Source organism: Calidris pugnax, unplaced genomic scaffold (genome assembly GCF_001431845.1).
Source record: "Calidris pugnax isolate Ruff unplaced genomic scaffold, ASM143184v1 scaffold70, whole genome shotgun sequence".
NCBI classification, from domain to species: domain Eukaryota; kingdom Metazoa; phylum Chordata; class Aves; order Charadriiformes; family Scolopacidae; genus Calidris; species Calidris pugnax.
In genome coordinates this window covers 981,239-995,399 of record NW_015090862.1, presented here as the reverse complement: position 1 = coordinate 995,399, position 14,161 = coordinate 981,239, and the positions used below count along the sequence as shown (strand labels likewise).

Sequence of the window (14,161 nt, the reverse complement as noted above, 5' to 3'; positions counted from 1 at the left end):
TTTGCAATTCTGATAAATGACTTACAAGAATCAAGACTCAGTGCAGGTAACTAATTAGGGTTCCATGGTGAAAGGGTGAGCAGAGTGAATTTCCAGCCCTGCTTCTTTACCGCTTATTACTGTGTGACTAAGAACAGTTCTGTTCAACAGCCTCATCACAACGCTGGCTTCCACGAGCGTGGCTGTTGGCACAGGGTTACAGCAGCTGCTGCCTGAAGAACATATTAGGGAGGATGGACCAAGAGCACCTACCTGCCATTGACAGCAAAGCAGAGCTGACACATTCCATGCAACACCGCTGTGGCATTTTCTAGAAAAGTTGCTATTTTGGGATTCTCATCCACAGGGCCTTGAACGGAGAGGAAACAGCAACACAGCTTGTCTATCAATCCTATGTTCACCACGTAACTAGAAACACAGGAAAAATTGTATTAAAAAAAATAGTCCCACACCAGGTTTGGTAACTTTGCAAAGGTTAAAAAAGTAATTTCTGCTTCCCTACTATCAAACCATACGAAATGTAGGTTATGATTACTTAAATACTCTTTCTGAAAGGGTTCAATAAAACAATTCAAATTGCAATAACTTCAGATCTGGCTCTCTGTAACTATCGGTAGCTTTTGTTAAGAGATCTGTCTGTTGTAGGATAATCTGTATTATACTGTACAAGAAAGATGAGTGTAAATGTTTATCTTACCATACTCCTAGAAGGACAATGGAATTTTGCCATAGTTAAATGATTTATAATAATCTCGATAGCTCTGCAACAGCACAATTTCTTTTTAGCATGAAGAGATAAACCTTGTAGAGCACACTAATTCAAGAAGACAATGATGTTACCCAGATAACGTTTTATTGCAATACGTATATCATAACAACTCCTGCCCAGTTGTTGGGATTTTTTTCCTTTTTAAAATACATGCAAGAGTTAAGAGACTAATAGAACATGCAGGTAACAACCTTCTACCATCAGTCTAGAAGGATCAGAAAGCCTCCTCAGGAGCTCAACAAAAATCCAGCCTAGAGGAAAACCATGCCAGAGACTTTTTTTTTAAACTGAAAACTCCTTTTTCTTTTTTATTATCAGAGTAGGTCATCATTGCTGATCATCAGACTACTACTGCTGAAGTTTCTTCTCTGAATTTCTAAGAGCTACCTACACCAAAAACGTTGTCGTCTGTCCCTGTACCAAGATCTCTGTCCACACCAGGTTCTCTCATAATTTGATCATTAACCTCAATTAAACTGTGCACACAGATAATTTTTTTTCCATGTCACTTCGCTGATAGCACCTAACTTTACATTCTTTCCTTTTTCTACCACAAACCTTCAGCTTCATAGACTTAACTCCATCTCAGCTGTTCATTCTGCTGACTTACGTGACATCAACTTCCTTTGGGGAAAAAATATTCTGCTGCGATTGCTGCCTCCTCATATTCCTCTCTAATTTTCTTTGTACTTTCCTCCACTCTTAAAAAGTGGGAGAAACTTCTTGTCAAAATCAGAACTGCTTTTATATTCCATGCCTCCACCTGACTTAACAGATATGGGGAAACAATTGCTTTCACACACTATCAACTGATTCACCCTTTTTACACTGATAGTTTACACTAAACCATCCTGTTATTAACATTACTCCATCCTACCAGCTGTTCTGTCTACTTGCTTGTCAAGTCCACTTGTTAGAGATTGCCTCTTAGAGCGTGGGATCCTTGCTAAGGAAACACCATTGGCTCTATGTTTCCATAACATCAAGACTGCTCTGACTTGGGTAAGTATGGAACATGATTAAGAAATACTGATTCTAGTAAATAAATAATACTGATTTGTTAATGCTTGTCACAGGAACTGTGTAAGTATTAAAAATAACTATTCCCTCATGTCATTCAGTCTGATTTTGAAAAAAAAAAAGGGGGGATTTTTAAGATTAGGAAAGAAAACCTCTCCACTTTTCAAACAGTGTTGTTGCTCAAAGACTGATCTCTCTTCAGGGCTAGAAGCTAGACTTTCTGCCAAAGTTTACCCTGCTGACACAAAGCTTTTGGAAGCTATTAAGAATAAAAATACACTGGATACAAAGCAAGAAGTCTAACTGCAGTATGAAAGATCTTTAAAGCTGCTGAATTATAGCAGTTAAAAACACTTAAAAACCAACAAGGATTATTAATTATACACTCCTTGCTCAGGTAAGTTTGTCTGTTGCATTTAGCGACACAAAAGGCTACCAGCATTAGGTTTCTTGCAGATTTTGATCTAAGCAATCCCCCTGATCATACAGGTGATAAGCAAGCTCTCCTGTATTAGCAGAATAATTCCAGGAAGAGAGTGAGGTGCTAAGATCGCACTCACAGAGAAATGCTGAGTGCTAGAAATCTCTGTGAAACAGGAGGGGAGACAGAGAACTAAATGAAATACAGCTAATACTGATAGATGATTGCTCACAAAGAGGCACAACAATTCTCGTCAACACTCTCTTCCTTTTTCCTAGAAACATCTCCACAGTCTGACTGACACCTGCAGAATGTGTTCATTGCCCCCCTTCCTTTCCACCCACACCTGGATCCAAAGTGTCTGCTCTCTTGGCAGAGAAATGGATGAGAGTTTTCAGACTACCAGGACTACTCTTTAATGGCATCCGGACAAACGAGAAGATGCATGAAGCACTCCCTTCCTTGAAGAATTGAGCATACAGACAAGTGGAATGTCAAACTCTCTAATCTATCACCTCCAGCTCTGAGCCTTTTTACCCATGGTACCATAGTTGCAATCACTTGGCTACCCTCTTGATACCCAGACAGCGTGTAGCTAATTCTTGTTTATGCATCAGGTCTAACAGCCCCCAGCAGAAAAAAAATAATACATTATTTCACCTTTCCTCTTCCTTCCCCCATTTTCCTAAAACTCTCATTTAATCAACTCCTCAAGGATATACGATACAATGACCTGAAGGTGAAAGATTCTCATTAATAAGAGAATTTGTCTGGTTTTGACTAGTTTAAAATGCCCTCTCTCTTTTTTTCCTAATTGCACCATTACCTTGTCATCATGCCTTTCATTCTCCATTTATAACCAGATCCCCCAAAGTGCCTCAGGTGAGGGACCTAGTTGGATTCTCATGTATCTTCTTATCTTAAGGGTAGGCCTGTGCTTGGCCCAGTCAGTCTCAGATGTCCAGTCAGCACAAATATCACTAAGCAGACCTCCCACCCTCCCATTCATAAATGCAGAGAATACCACATCCTGAAATTTCACACTCTTTCAAAAACCTGTTTGGGGAGAAGGCGGGTTACATGAGAACAATGAAGTTTTAGAGGTCACTGGTATCTATGACAACTATTTGTTTTGCTTTCCTCCTCCAGCTGTCTTTTTTGTATCCATCAGCATCATACTAGACTTTGAAAAGTCTGAAGATGCTCACTGTGACCCAATTTCAGTGGCATACCAATCAGAATGTCATTTCTTCAGAAGAACAAGATGGATTGATGACTATTTATACAGTTCACTAGTGAAACTAGCGAGCACTTTTAGCAAGTCCAATATATTGTTGGATATATATTACTTTTTAATATATTGATATATATTAATTATATATAATATTATATATTAATATACCCAGTGTCAAGTGTTTTTACCAAAGTATTAGAAAGTTTCAAGTAAAAATGAGCAAAACAATGTATTCTCTTTTAATCTGTTACAACTCACTGAGTTATTTTGATTGAATTTTTGCTCAAGAAATACACTTAGAAAATTGCTATTAAAATACAGCTACATTATAAAGGCTGAAATCAGACTATAGGAATTACTGGGTAATCTTTATAATAGGCAGTATGTATTTTATGGCAAGCTTATATGAATGCATTTATGACAAGCAGGACCACGCTGGGAATGGGCACACACAGCTGGCATAGAGAATTGACAGAAAATAATGAAAATACGGAAACTGACTCCTAGGTAATTAGGAGAAGAAACTGATGGAAATGACAGAAAAATGCAAGACCAAAATGAAAAGACTCTTGGTTTTCTATATTGCTCTGTCTGCATATTTTTGAAGAACATTTTTGTTTGAGAACATAGCGTTTCAATAGCCTTCTTAGCCTTCTTGACTACACACACAAACTACTCTTACTAGGTTAAGAGTTAAAGCAATTTGTTCCTTTCTTAAATCATTGCAAATTTCTTTCTCTGTAGTAAAGACCTTTACAGAAGTTTCATATTATTTTTTTTTAACCTGATCAGGTCTTGGACTCTGCTGTTGAAGGCTTCCACTTGTGAGGATTTACTTTTCACTTCCTGTAGTATCTTCAGTGCAGTAGCGTGGTTGTTTCCATCTGGGAACCTGGAGATTAGACATCTGAAAATCACGGCAGTTATCCTCAGAAGTCCTGTTGTTAAATCTTCAAAGACCTGCTTATTTGCATTTCTGCCTGAAGTAGCATTATGGTCATCTGGAACAGTAACCTAAATAAAAAGAAAAAAGAAAAAAACAACCAGAATTTAGTAAAAATAATCAAAAGTTCGTAGAGAAACACTTAGAAGGTTGCATATGAGCACATAAAAATAATAACCAAGTAACGTATTCTAGCAGTACTGATGGACATTAAAGTATTTCAGGTACAAGAAAAGATCTATATCCCTTATGCAGATAATGCAAGCTGAAAGAATAAATCAAGTCAAAATAGTGTTTAGTCTATGAGAACTAAAGGAAGCCTTATAGCAGCAGAGTATTTCATTGTATGTAGTATGATTCCGGTGTTCTTATGCACACAGCACTTTTGGTGACTCACTACAAAAACAATTTCTTATTAAACTTGAATTCAAATAAACAAACTACTGATATGGTTCATTTTGACTTCTGCACTGTACTACCACAAAGACATTAACTGTCTGGGATACATGAAGAGTTCAGTAATAGAGGAAAGATAGCTGTTTTCTGTGGAAGGAACAGTATTCACTGTTGTATGGAAATCCCCTACTTGACTTTGGAAAAGCACACCACACCATCAGAAGGCTACCCAACAGTTTGAGTCCCAAACAAACACCCTTACAAAAGGGAGTATTTTGAAAGGCAAAAGTTCTTGTGACGCAGCAGGTACAATTGTGGTTCTTCACTGAAAAAGACAATACACTTTGCTGGCAATAGGAATGATCTTTGCAATGAGAGCTAATTCCTGATGGACCTTCTCCTTCGTAGAAAAAAAAAAACAAACCCAAAAAGGAATTACAAAAATATCCTGAAGGAAGTGTACTTCCAACGTATTTTATGTGGAATTTTAATGTCAGAGAAATTACATAGCTGAATTGAGAAGACACTGTATTACCTGCTGAGGTACCAAGAGAGTGACACACAGCTGTCCAAAGCCAGCGAAAGAGGGCAACCTTCACTAGACTGAGAAAGATGAGTAACAGTGGTTCCCCCTTACACCCAAAAAAGCAGGAAAAACACATCCCATGAATAAGGCCTAAATATCTCAATATAAAACAACCCCTGATGATCACCGCGCTTGTCTATCAGATGTCAGGACCTGTCAGTCATGTCCCAAGCAAAACCTGCAGTTGTCCCTGAACAGACCTCAGAGGAACAGAATCCCGTTTTTCTAAATAATTAAACTAGAGCCCACTCCTAAAAAAAGTAGTGAAGTTGAACATACAACAACTCAATCTGAAGACAAATTGATGTAGGATACAGATCTGGAAGGAAATCCTCATGGGCAATATAATTTTTAAAAAATCTTTCATTTTATTTTATTTTTTCATTTCTGTAGTCCAAGATAATTTAAACCAGCTGAAATTGCACCTGATTGTGCTCGAACAGTCAGTGAAAGGTGTGTGGAAGCCCTGCAGCTCTCCAGGCAGAATACCACCAGCAGAGATGCATCAAGCACATTCACTGGGTTCACGCTGCAGGACTCCCCGTACCGACACACCTCGGAGGGGACAACTTGATGAGAGAGCTTGAGGCTTTCCACACTCTAAATTAGTGATCAATATTGGCTGAAATTTAATTTTCGTTGCAGGTTAAAATCATTTACACGCAAGAGAGGCCACAGAAAATCTTTCCTCCCTGTATAGGTATCAGGAGGGATTTGGTAACACTTGGTGACAAAGAACAACATGCACATTTCTTTATTATTCATTAGCTCTGAGCCTTGGGTTGGTACTTAAAACTCATTGTAATAGTCTGTTCCTGGTGATGAGCCAAGTGAGCAAGTGAGACGTCTTTAGCTGCTTATTCAAGTTCAATAGGAAAAATAATATTATGTTGCTCCAGTAACTTCTGTTGACTAAAATAATTCATGCTTAATGATTCTAATTGCCTACTGAAACTGATGGATTAAGCTTTGCAATGCATAAATCAATTTAAATGTGGCGAATTTGTACTAGGAACACCAAGTTTTAAAAATTGCTAACAAATGCTAGTTGCTGCTTTTTCACCTGAGATAAAAAAAAAACACAACAACTTATTTCTTAGAAGATTTAATCATATTTTGCAAGAAGAGTATTCCATTTCCTGTAGTGTATGGGTATATAAACAAATAATGTCCATTTTTGTCTTTTAGGTGAATGTAGATATGAAAATAATTTTTTCTAAGTATATAGACTTTTGCTACTCTAGTTCATTTTTTAATATAAAACTGTTCTTCCCTATTTATGAAGTAAATTGATCTGGCTCTCTTAATACAATCATTTATTCCAGAGCTGATTTTTCACATTTGATTTTTGGGGGAAAGTATGTGTGTATTAATATAGAGGCAGAACAAAAGTGTTTTTCATACCGTATACATCAAACAAGAAATAGAAGGAAATACTGTTTTACAGAAAATGGGTAAATTTGAACTTGTTTCCTCCCATTAATATTTTCCATTTGTATGAAAAAAGATCAACTCTTTTACCCAAGAAGTAATTAATGGGATACTGTGAAAATGTGTTGAGATTTATGTTCAAAATTAATTGGGGTGCTTGCAAAAGTGATGTATTACTTCGCTTGTTGATTATTATATCAAGCAAGGGGGTAGGAAATCTTAAGATTTAATAGCGCAATTATGAAAGCTTTCATGCTCTGGTCTTTTTGTGTTGATTAGACAAGGAGTTAACGATATTCAGAGAAACTGATTTTGTTGAACATGGACTTTGGATAAGTAAATGTTAAAACATCCCATGTTTCAATTTCTGAGGTTTAATAGGTTTAACACTTTAACTGACACAAATCTACGGGTACGATTACACACTTAAAATTGTGAAGTAATTGGTATAAAACATTTCTAAATCACAAAGGAAAATCAGGAAGAATGTAACTATCGTTCAATTATTTGACACATCCAACATCTCCACGCTATTTTAGCATTTATGATGATTGCCTGTGGTGGGCTTAATCAAGACTCCTACATTCTTTAAATGGGTTCTTGAAGCAGAAGGCTCAACATTTCTAAATCGCAAAGGAAAATCAGGAAGAATGTAACTATCGTTCAATTATTTGACACATCCAACATCTCCATGCTGTTTTAGCATTTCTGATGATTGCCTGTGGTGGGCCTAATCAAGACTCCTACTTTCTTTAAATGTTCTTGAAGCAGAAGGCTGTGATGACCAGGCTCTCGGCCCTGGTAGAGCCTCCATAGGAGCGTTCAGCCATTCAGCAGAGAATTCCCCTCGCGCAGGGATTCCCTGGCTTTGCAGAGCTGCCATAAGCTCTTCAGCTCTGCCCAGCATCTAGGACTTAATCCTGCAAGATGCTGAACAATATGGCCCCAATCCAGTAAAGCACTTAGGCACACATTTAATGGAGCTGAAAACGTTACTCCATTCGGACTCATGTCACCAAACGTACCTCTGCGTATCACAGCACTTCATTTTTGTGCTAACAAAAACTCATTTATGTTTTTATTTGTCTTGTAAAAAGCATAATCCTTCACAGCCATAAAAAATTTCAAATATAGAGCTGCTAAACCTAAATGGAAACCATTTCAAAGCACCCAATTTCTATTCATTTGGTCACTTGCGTTCTATTCTTCTCCCATTAACAGCGGTGATTTTGTGCCTCTTGCACCTGTAAGTCATTGGGCTTGCCTCAAAAACACACTGAAAAATGTATACTTTCAAAACGGGAGAAAAAATACTTCCCTGTGACTAGATATCCAGCTTAACTTAAACTCAGAGTGACTGTGCTTCATGAGTAAAATTTCATAGGCCCGTTACCTACAGTACAGTCCAGATTTAAGCACTATGTTTCAGAGAAGAAAAATGTCATCAGCAACTCACTTTTGATCTCTACATTTATTTGATCTCTATTTACATTGCAGGGTTCGTTTCAGATGCATTTATGTTCACTAATGATGTTTCATTTAGAATTTTCAGACATTATGCAGTTGAAGATTGCCTTAAAATAAATTGCAGTGATCCAGTTTGAAATTTTCAACTGGATCTATAAACGGCAACCAACTCTGGCACGTCAGACAGGCAAGACTTTCTGCTTTTCAATTCTGAAATCAAGTCTATTTGTTGCACATTTACATAAAATTATCTGCTCAAAGGAAAAAAAAAAAATATATCTGATTCTAGCCCTTAGTGATTAAACAGAAAGCAAACCAGCCTAAAAATGTGACTGCACACGCAGGATATTAGAAGTAACGCACATGACTAATGAAGCACGGCACTATCTCAAGCCAGTCATTTGCAATTCTGTGTAGCCTGCAACTAAAAATGAAGCAAGAAAGAAACCCTCTAACTTTGCATATTTAAGTGAACAAAAAAGCCCCACCCAACAAAAATGTATCTGTTTCTAATGTGCATTATGCTTTCACTGGTCACAACAGGTATGCCACGATGAGAAAGACCTGACCTGAATGAATGAACAGAATCTTCCAAGAATTTTTACTGGCCAAGGTGGTCCTGCCCAGCTTGTTATTCTCAAAAGCTGTCTGAGACTTCCCTTTGATCTATTTGAGAACATATAGTTGGAAATCAAACCATCATGCTTTTCTTATCATGAAATCATAAAAGGATAGATATAAAAAAAAAACCCAACCCCCAATCTGTTTACTAAACAGATAAAATTATTTACAAACACAGGCACAGATATGTATGGTTTATATATATGGCTTTTTCAGATATATTCAGGAAAAAGTATATGACAGCTGTCACTTGACTAGAAAAAATCCCCCAAAATAAAACGCTAAGAAATACACTACACTTGTTATTCTATCATTTCCCATTAGTACCCAAACTTTCATTGGAGAAAAAAAATTTGTTTTGAAAATACTTCTTCAAGTAATATTTTGAGGACAAAAATGTTACACCTGTGTAAGAAAAAAAATGAGCTTTTTGTCACCAATGAGAAGAGATTATTTTAAATTTTATCTTTAAAACGTAGGGATCTGACTTTTAGCAGAAGTGAAGCTGACGTATTCAATTTTGATAAATAAAAACAAAACTAAAATCATATTAAATTAGTTGGAAGTAAGGTTCATACTTGCTGTATTTAAGAACAAACTTTAAGCTTTTCCAAAACTAGATTCTTTCTGTTTCTGTATTCAGCAAATATGAGCATACTTGTTTAACCATTTGTTAAAATCTTGCAAATATACAATCTCATTTATTATTTCCAGTATTACTTGGAGTTTATATTCCAACAGTATGTGGGAATATGCATGACAGAGGGAAGGGCAGCATCATACAGCTCCCCAAACTAGGAATACTGCAGGAAGTGAAATTCTTTGGAGGAGTGTCTTTTAATACTTTGGTATTCAGAGCTTGATCCAATTTTAAAAAGTGCTCTCCATTTGTCCCTTTTTTTTGTAAAAAAGAAAAATTTAAACTTGATCTGATTTATTATATTTTCAAGAGGGAAAAATCAGGGCTAGAAAAGCAGCGCTGTGTTTAATTTTTTGTACTTAAATATGTACTTCATGGAACTATGAAGATATCCTAGTTTAAGGGCCAATTTTGCCTGAAGAGAACATAAGAGACTTTATGCACAGGAAAGAAAAGTCCACTGTGGATCATGGGAAACATTAAGCTTTAATTACACTTCTGCTGCAATTCAAGGGTAGCATTTGGCAAGGGACTGAAAACTGCTCCATGTGGAGTAAAGTCTTCTGGTGCAGTATCTCTGATCTCTAGGTGGGCAACGTTTCCTAAGAAACACCCTCTGTATTTCTTCAGGAGAGCGCAGGCCGTTGGCCCAGCGCTGCTCTGCAAAAAGGGAAGGTGTTTGGCATCAGAATGAATCTTGTCACTTGTAAAGTGCTGAAGGATTTCATCTCTGGTGTAATTACCCCCGGAGCCTGCACTCCGGCTGGCTCGGCAGAGAGCAGGCAGGGCTGTGACTGGCCCAGCACAATACACACACCTTTCACTAAGTATATTTGAAATCTAATACCTGGAATCCTCTTGGAAAGATTTGGCGAAGAACAATGAACTGGCAGCTACTTAGAGGAGAACACGCAGGTTGCATTTGGGTTTTCTTTGTGTCAAGGACCTTCGGACTATCTTTTTAAAGTGTTCGTCAACAGTCCTAGGGCTTGTTGATTCTAACAGCGTCATTTAAATTATTTAAAGTATGTACATAACTTTTCAATTAACAAACTGCTTGGCTCATGAAAATACATACACACAATTTATAAGTAGAAAACCAAGACTAAATATCTTATGATGAGCAGGTCACTATGAATTAAAAATGAGTTTTCAAATAAAATATTTAATGACATTTCAAATTAAATGAAACATTGGAAAATTAAAACTTTCGCAGTTAAAGAGTCCTGCTATTTAAACACTTCAGCAAATCAAACTACAGCGGCATATTGACCTGACATATATTTTCAATACTGGAATACATAAAAATGAGACACACATGGACAACTTACAATATTCTATACTTTAAATATTACTATAGAGTGAATTAAAGAAGAAAACCTCAGAAAACGTTAAAGACAGAATACTGTCCACTCGTAAGAGTTCCTCGTACGTATGCTCTTGCAGCATTCATTAGCAGAAGCCAGTACATGCCTTTGTGTAGTGGACAGTACAGCAGATACAGTTATCAAACACATACAACAACAGAATCTTATTCTTTTGAGTCTTTATTCTCATATATGTCCTGGTGTTCTTACACTCTAAATGCTCTACTATGTTTGTGAAGCATGCAAAAAATTTCTAAATTAATATAGGTATTTTACATACCGTAAACTGGTGTATCAACAGGTCCATTAGAAAAGTGATCTTATTACTAAAAAGCACATAGGTGCAGTTTTCTGTGCATTTACTGCAGGCGAGGCTGTAAGCGTTTGCTGCACTGCAGAGTGACCTAAAAAAAAATCAGAAAAGAAGAAAAATAACACTGCAACTTTTCCCTTTGGTAAATTAAAAGCAAGTAAATGGAAACACATCACAAAACAACTTTTCAGCAATTCACACTCATTTTCTTGAACTTAGGATTCCAAACAGAACTAAAAATTTACATTAAATTAATTAAATAATTAAAAACTTCAAAACTGTAAAGCCATATTTATCAGAAGTCACGTGCTGTATGGCTACTAGACTCTTCCATACTCAAAACTTGGTTTACATCCAAATAACATGTATTGGCAAACGCATTCTTGAAAAGCCTGAATTTTCCTTGTGATATGTGGTATTAACCTACTACAAATTATGGGTATACTAGAAAGGCATAACAAAACTTGGAGAGAGTCTCAGGTAATTTCATACTTTGGATATGTAATATTCTTTTCTTGTTGCATATAGTTATATCACACAAGTAATTTGGGTATAGGGTCTCTTGTCTAGCACAACCTTCAAGAAAAACCCCTCTATAAAGTAATTCCCAGTACACCAGGACTGGCAAAAGGCTGCTGTGCAGTGCCTGTGAGCTAATGCAGGGAAGGGAGAGGATTGAGTCATTTGTACAGAGTGAGAAACACTGAGCAGGTGAAATCCTTGTCCAAAAATATCTTCTGCCATGCTGTGACCTGTTAGTGTACAGCGCCGGTGAGTGCTGGTGTGTCCAGCTACAGTGGCATTGATTTTGACCTAACCTATGGCTGGTGGAAGAGGTAACAGGTTTGCACTGTAAGAACAGAAAATCCTAAGCACGAGTCACAGAAAGCTCCAGATGCACAAAACATGCCCAGTTATTCTTTGCATCGTGCGCAGTAATTTCCATCTGCTCCAATTAAAGTTTTCTTCTCAAAACAGGATTTGCAGGGAAGCTGGGACCCGTCCTATAGAATATACTCACAGAGAAGATAAATCTGACCTCAGATAATACTCTTTCACAATAAACACAAAATTCATTTCTTGAACTTTGCTTACTACAAACGCTATCACTGTTACTATACAAATATGCACACAGACACAAAACACAAATGCATCATAAATATATATACAATAATAAATAAAGATGGCTAGAAATTCAAGTTGTTTGTCTAAAGTAAACCAAAAGAAAAAAAATTTTTACTTTGTTGGGGTTTTTTTAACATGTGAAAAAATGTGACTACGTTCAAATAAGCCCCATAGAAGAAAACAAATTGTGAGCACTGCCAAAAGGTCATACAAAAGCGGGGCTGCAACAAACAAGAAGTTATCATACAGAAATCATCAAAGCTGGTATTTAACATAACAAGCTGCAGACTAATTCAACATACTTACAAAGAGAGAGTTGAGTTTTAGCCTTTACTTTTCTCCTAAAATATTTTTTTGAAACAACAAAAGTTATTTACAGACTAAGGCAGGCTGCTTTACTGATTGCTCTGTTCATTGCTGTGCCATCTGATCACTCAGCCCGGCTCCCCAGAGCTTATATGTATGTATATCTTCTATACATACATTGCACTTCTCAAGCCAAGAAAGGCTGGGGACGCTCAAAGGCCAGAAAACTTAGAGTAAAGCTTTTTTCATTTGTATTTCGGGATTGTCTTTTCTTCAGCTGGAGAAATACTTTTGAATTTAAAAAAAAGCAGTGTCACCTTGCTTGGTTTGATCTGTAAATACATAAAGAACATTTATACTTTTCCTTTGTTAATATTCTCCGTATCCCCCTGTTACCAGTTATGTTCATTTTACTGTACTGGTAATTAATTTTACTCTATTGCCTAATTAAATCAGTTTCAATCCTCAGTTCATATGATACGAAAACAATATTCAGTCATTATTAATTGATCAAAGGCAGGTTAATTTTCACCTGTTTCGCCTGACTTGTACCCTACAAAGATAATACCTATCCAAAATTCAAGTAGCACGTTTCATACACATTTTTTAAAACCTGCCTTAAACAGGATTCTCTTTTCCTATCCTGACTATATAAAGATATTTATTTTACTTTCCTCAGTAATGCTGAAAAATAATTTTTCATTAGGCACCTACTTTTACTTTTCATGGAAGATTATTCCCATGTAGGTGCATTTACAGGGAGAGAGAGATTTGAAGTGATATTGGTAGTTTGCGTTTTCAGTTGAGAAGAAGATGCTTTAAATCAGCATCTGTCATTTTATCAGCTATTCTAAAACAAAGATTAATTCTATTTAAATATAAACATCACAATTTACCCAAAATGTCAGATATGATGTTGGTGGGTTAACCTACAATTTTGATGGACTTCCAGAGTTTCCGAGGTCATTTAGTTAATTCACTGAAATACTGTTTTTTGATATATGCGATTCCTAATTCCTAAGAGGATCATTTACTTTACATTTGAAAACACAAAAACTGCCCACTTTATATATAGAACAAATTCCACTGTAATAATGCATCATGTTTTTGGTTTTCCCAACTGAACCTCACGTCAGAAGTAGTACTCGCATTTTCAGAGACTCAAATAATTCATTTGAAAAGGTGGTGTAAGCAAATGGATGTCAAATTAATTTTTCACAACAATAAAGAGGGTTCTTTTAATTGATAACATAAGCTTGCTAACTACAGCTCGTCTAAATACATTCTAATCACGGCACGCTCTGAACTATGATTCAGTTCCACCATTTTTTTTAATTCAAAATTGGAAGTGTCAGCACGGAAGCCGTCCCCAGGTGGTTCGCAGTGTTAAATGGCAGATTAAAGACAGCACAACTAATTTCTTTACTTTAATCTTATTAAGGGAACAACAGCTGTCAACTGTCACCATTTCTGCTCAAGGCCTCTGAGACAAGCGCAGTGCCGCGAATGTCAAGCCAGAACT

At 36.5% G+C, this 14,161-nt stretch overlaps 1 protein-coding gene across 1 annotated transcript in view; it reads right to left on the bottom strand.

Annotated features, from left to right (window-relative positions):
• Positions 1 to 14,161, bottom strand: part of SCAPER (S-phase cyclin A-associated protein in the ER) — a 183,964-nt gene that overhangs the window by 50,999 nt on the left and 118,804 nt on the right. The window contains exon 25 of the mRNA XM_014944728.1: positions 11,176 to 11,299. Coding sequence (XP_014800214.1) covers positions 11,176 to 11,299 — 124 coding nt within the window. The remainder of the gene's footprint in view (positions 1 to 11,175; positions 11,300 to 14,161) is intronic.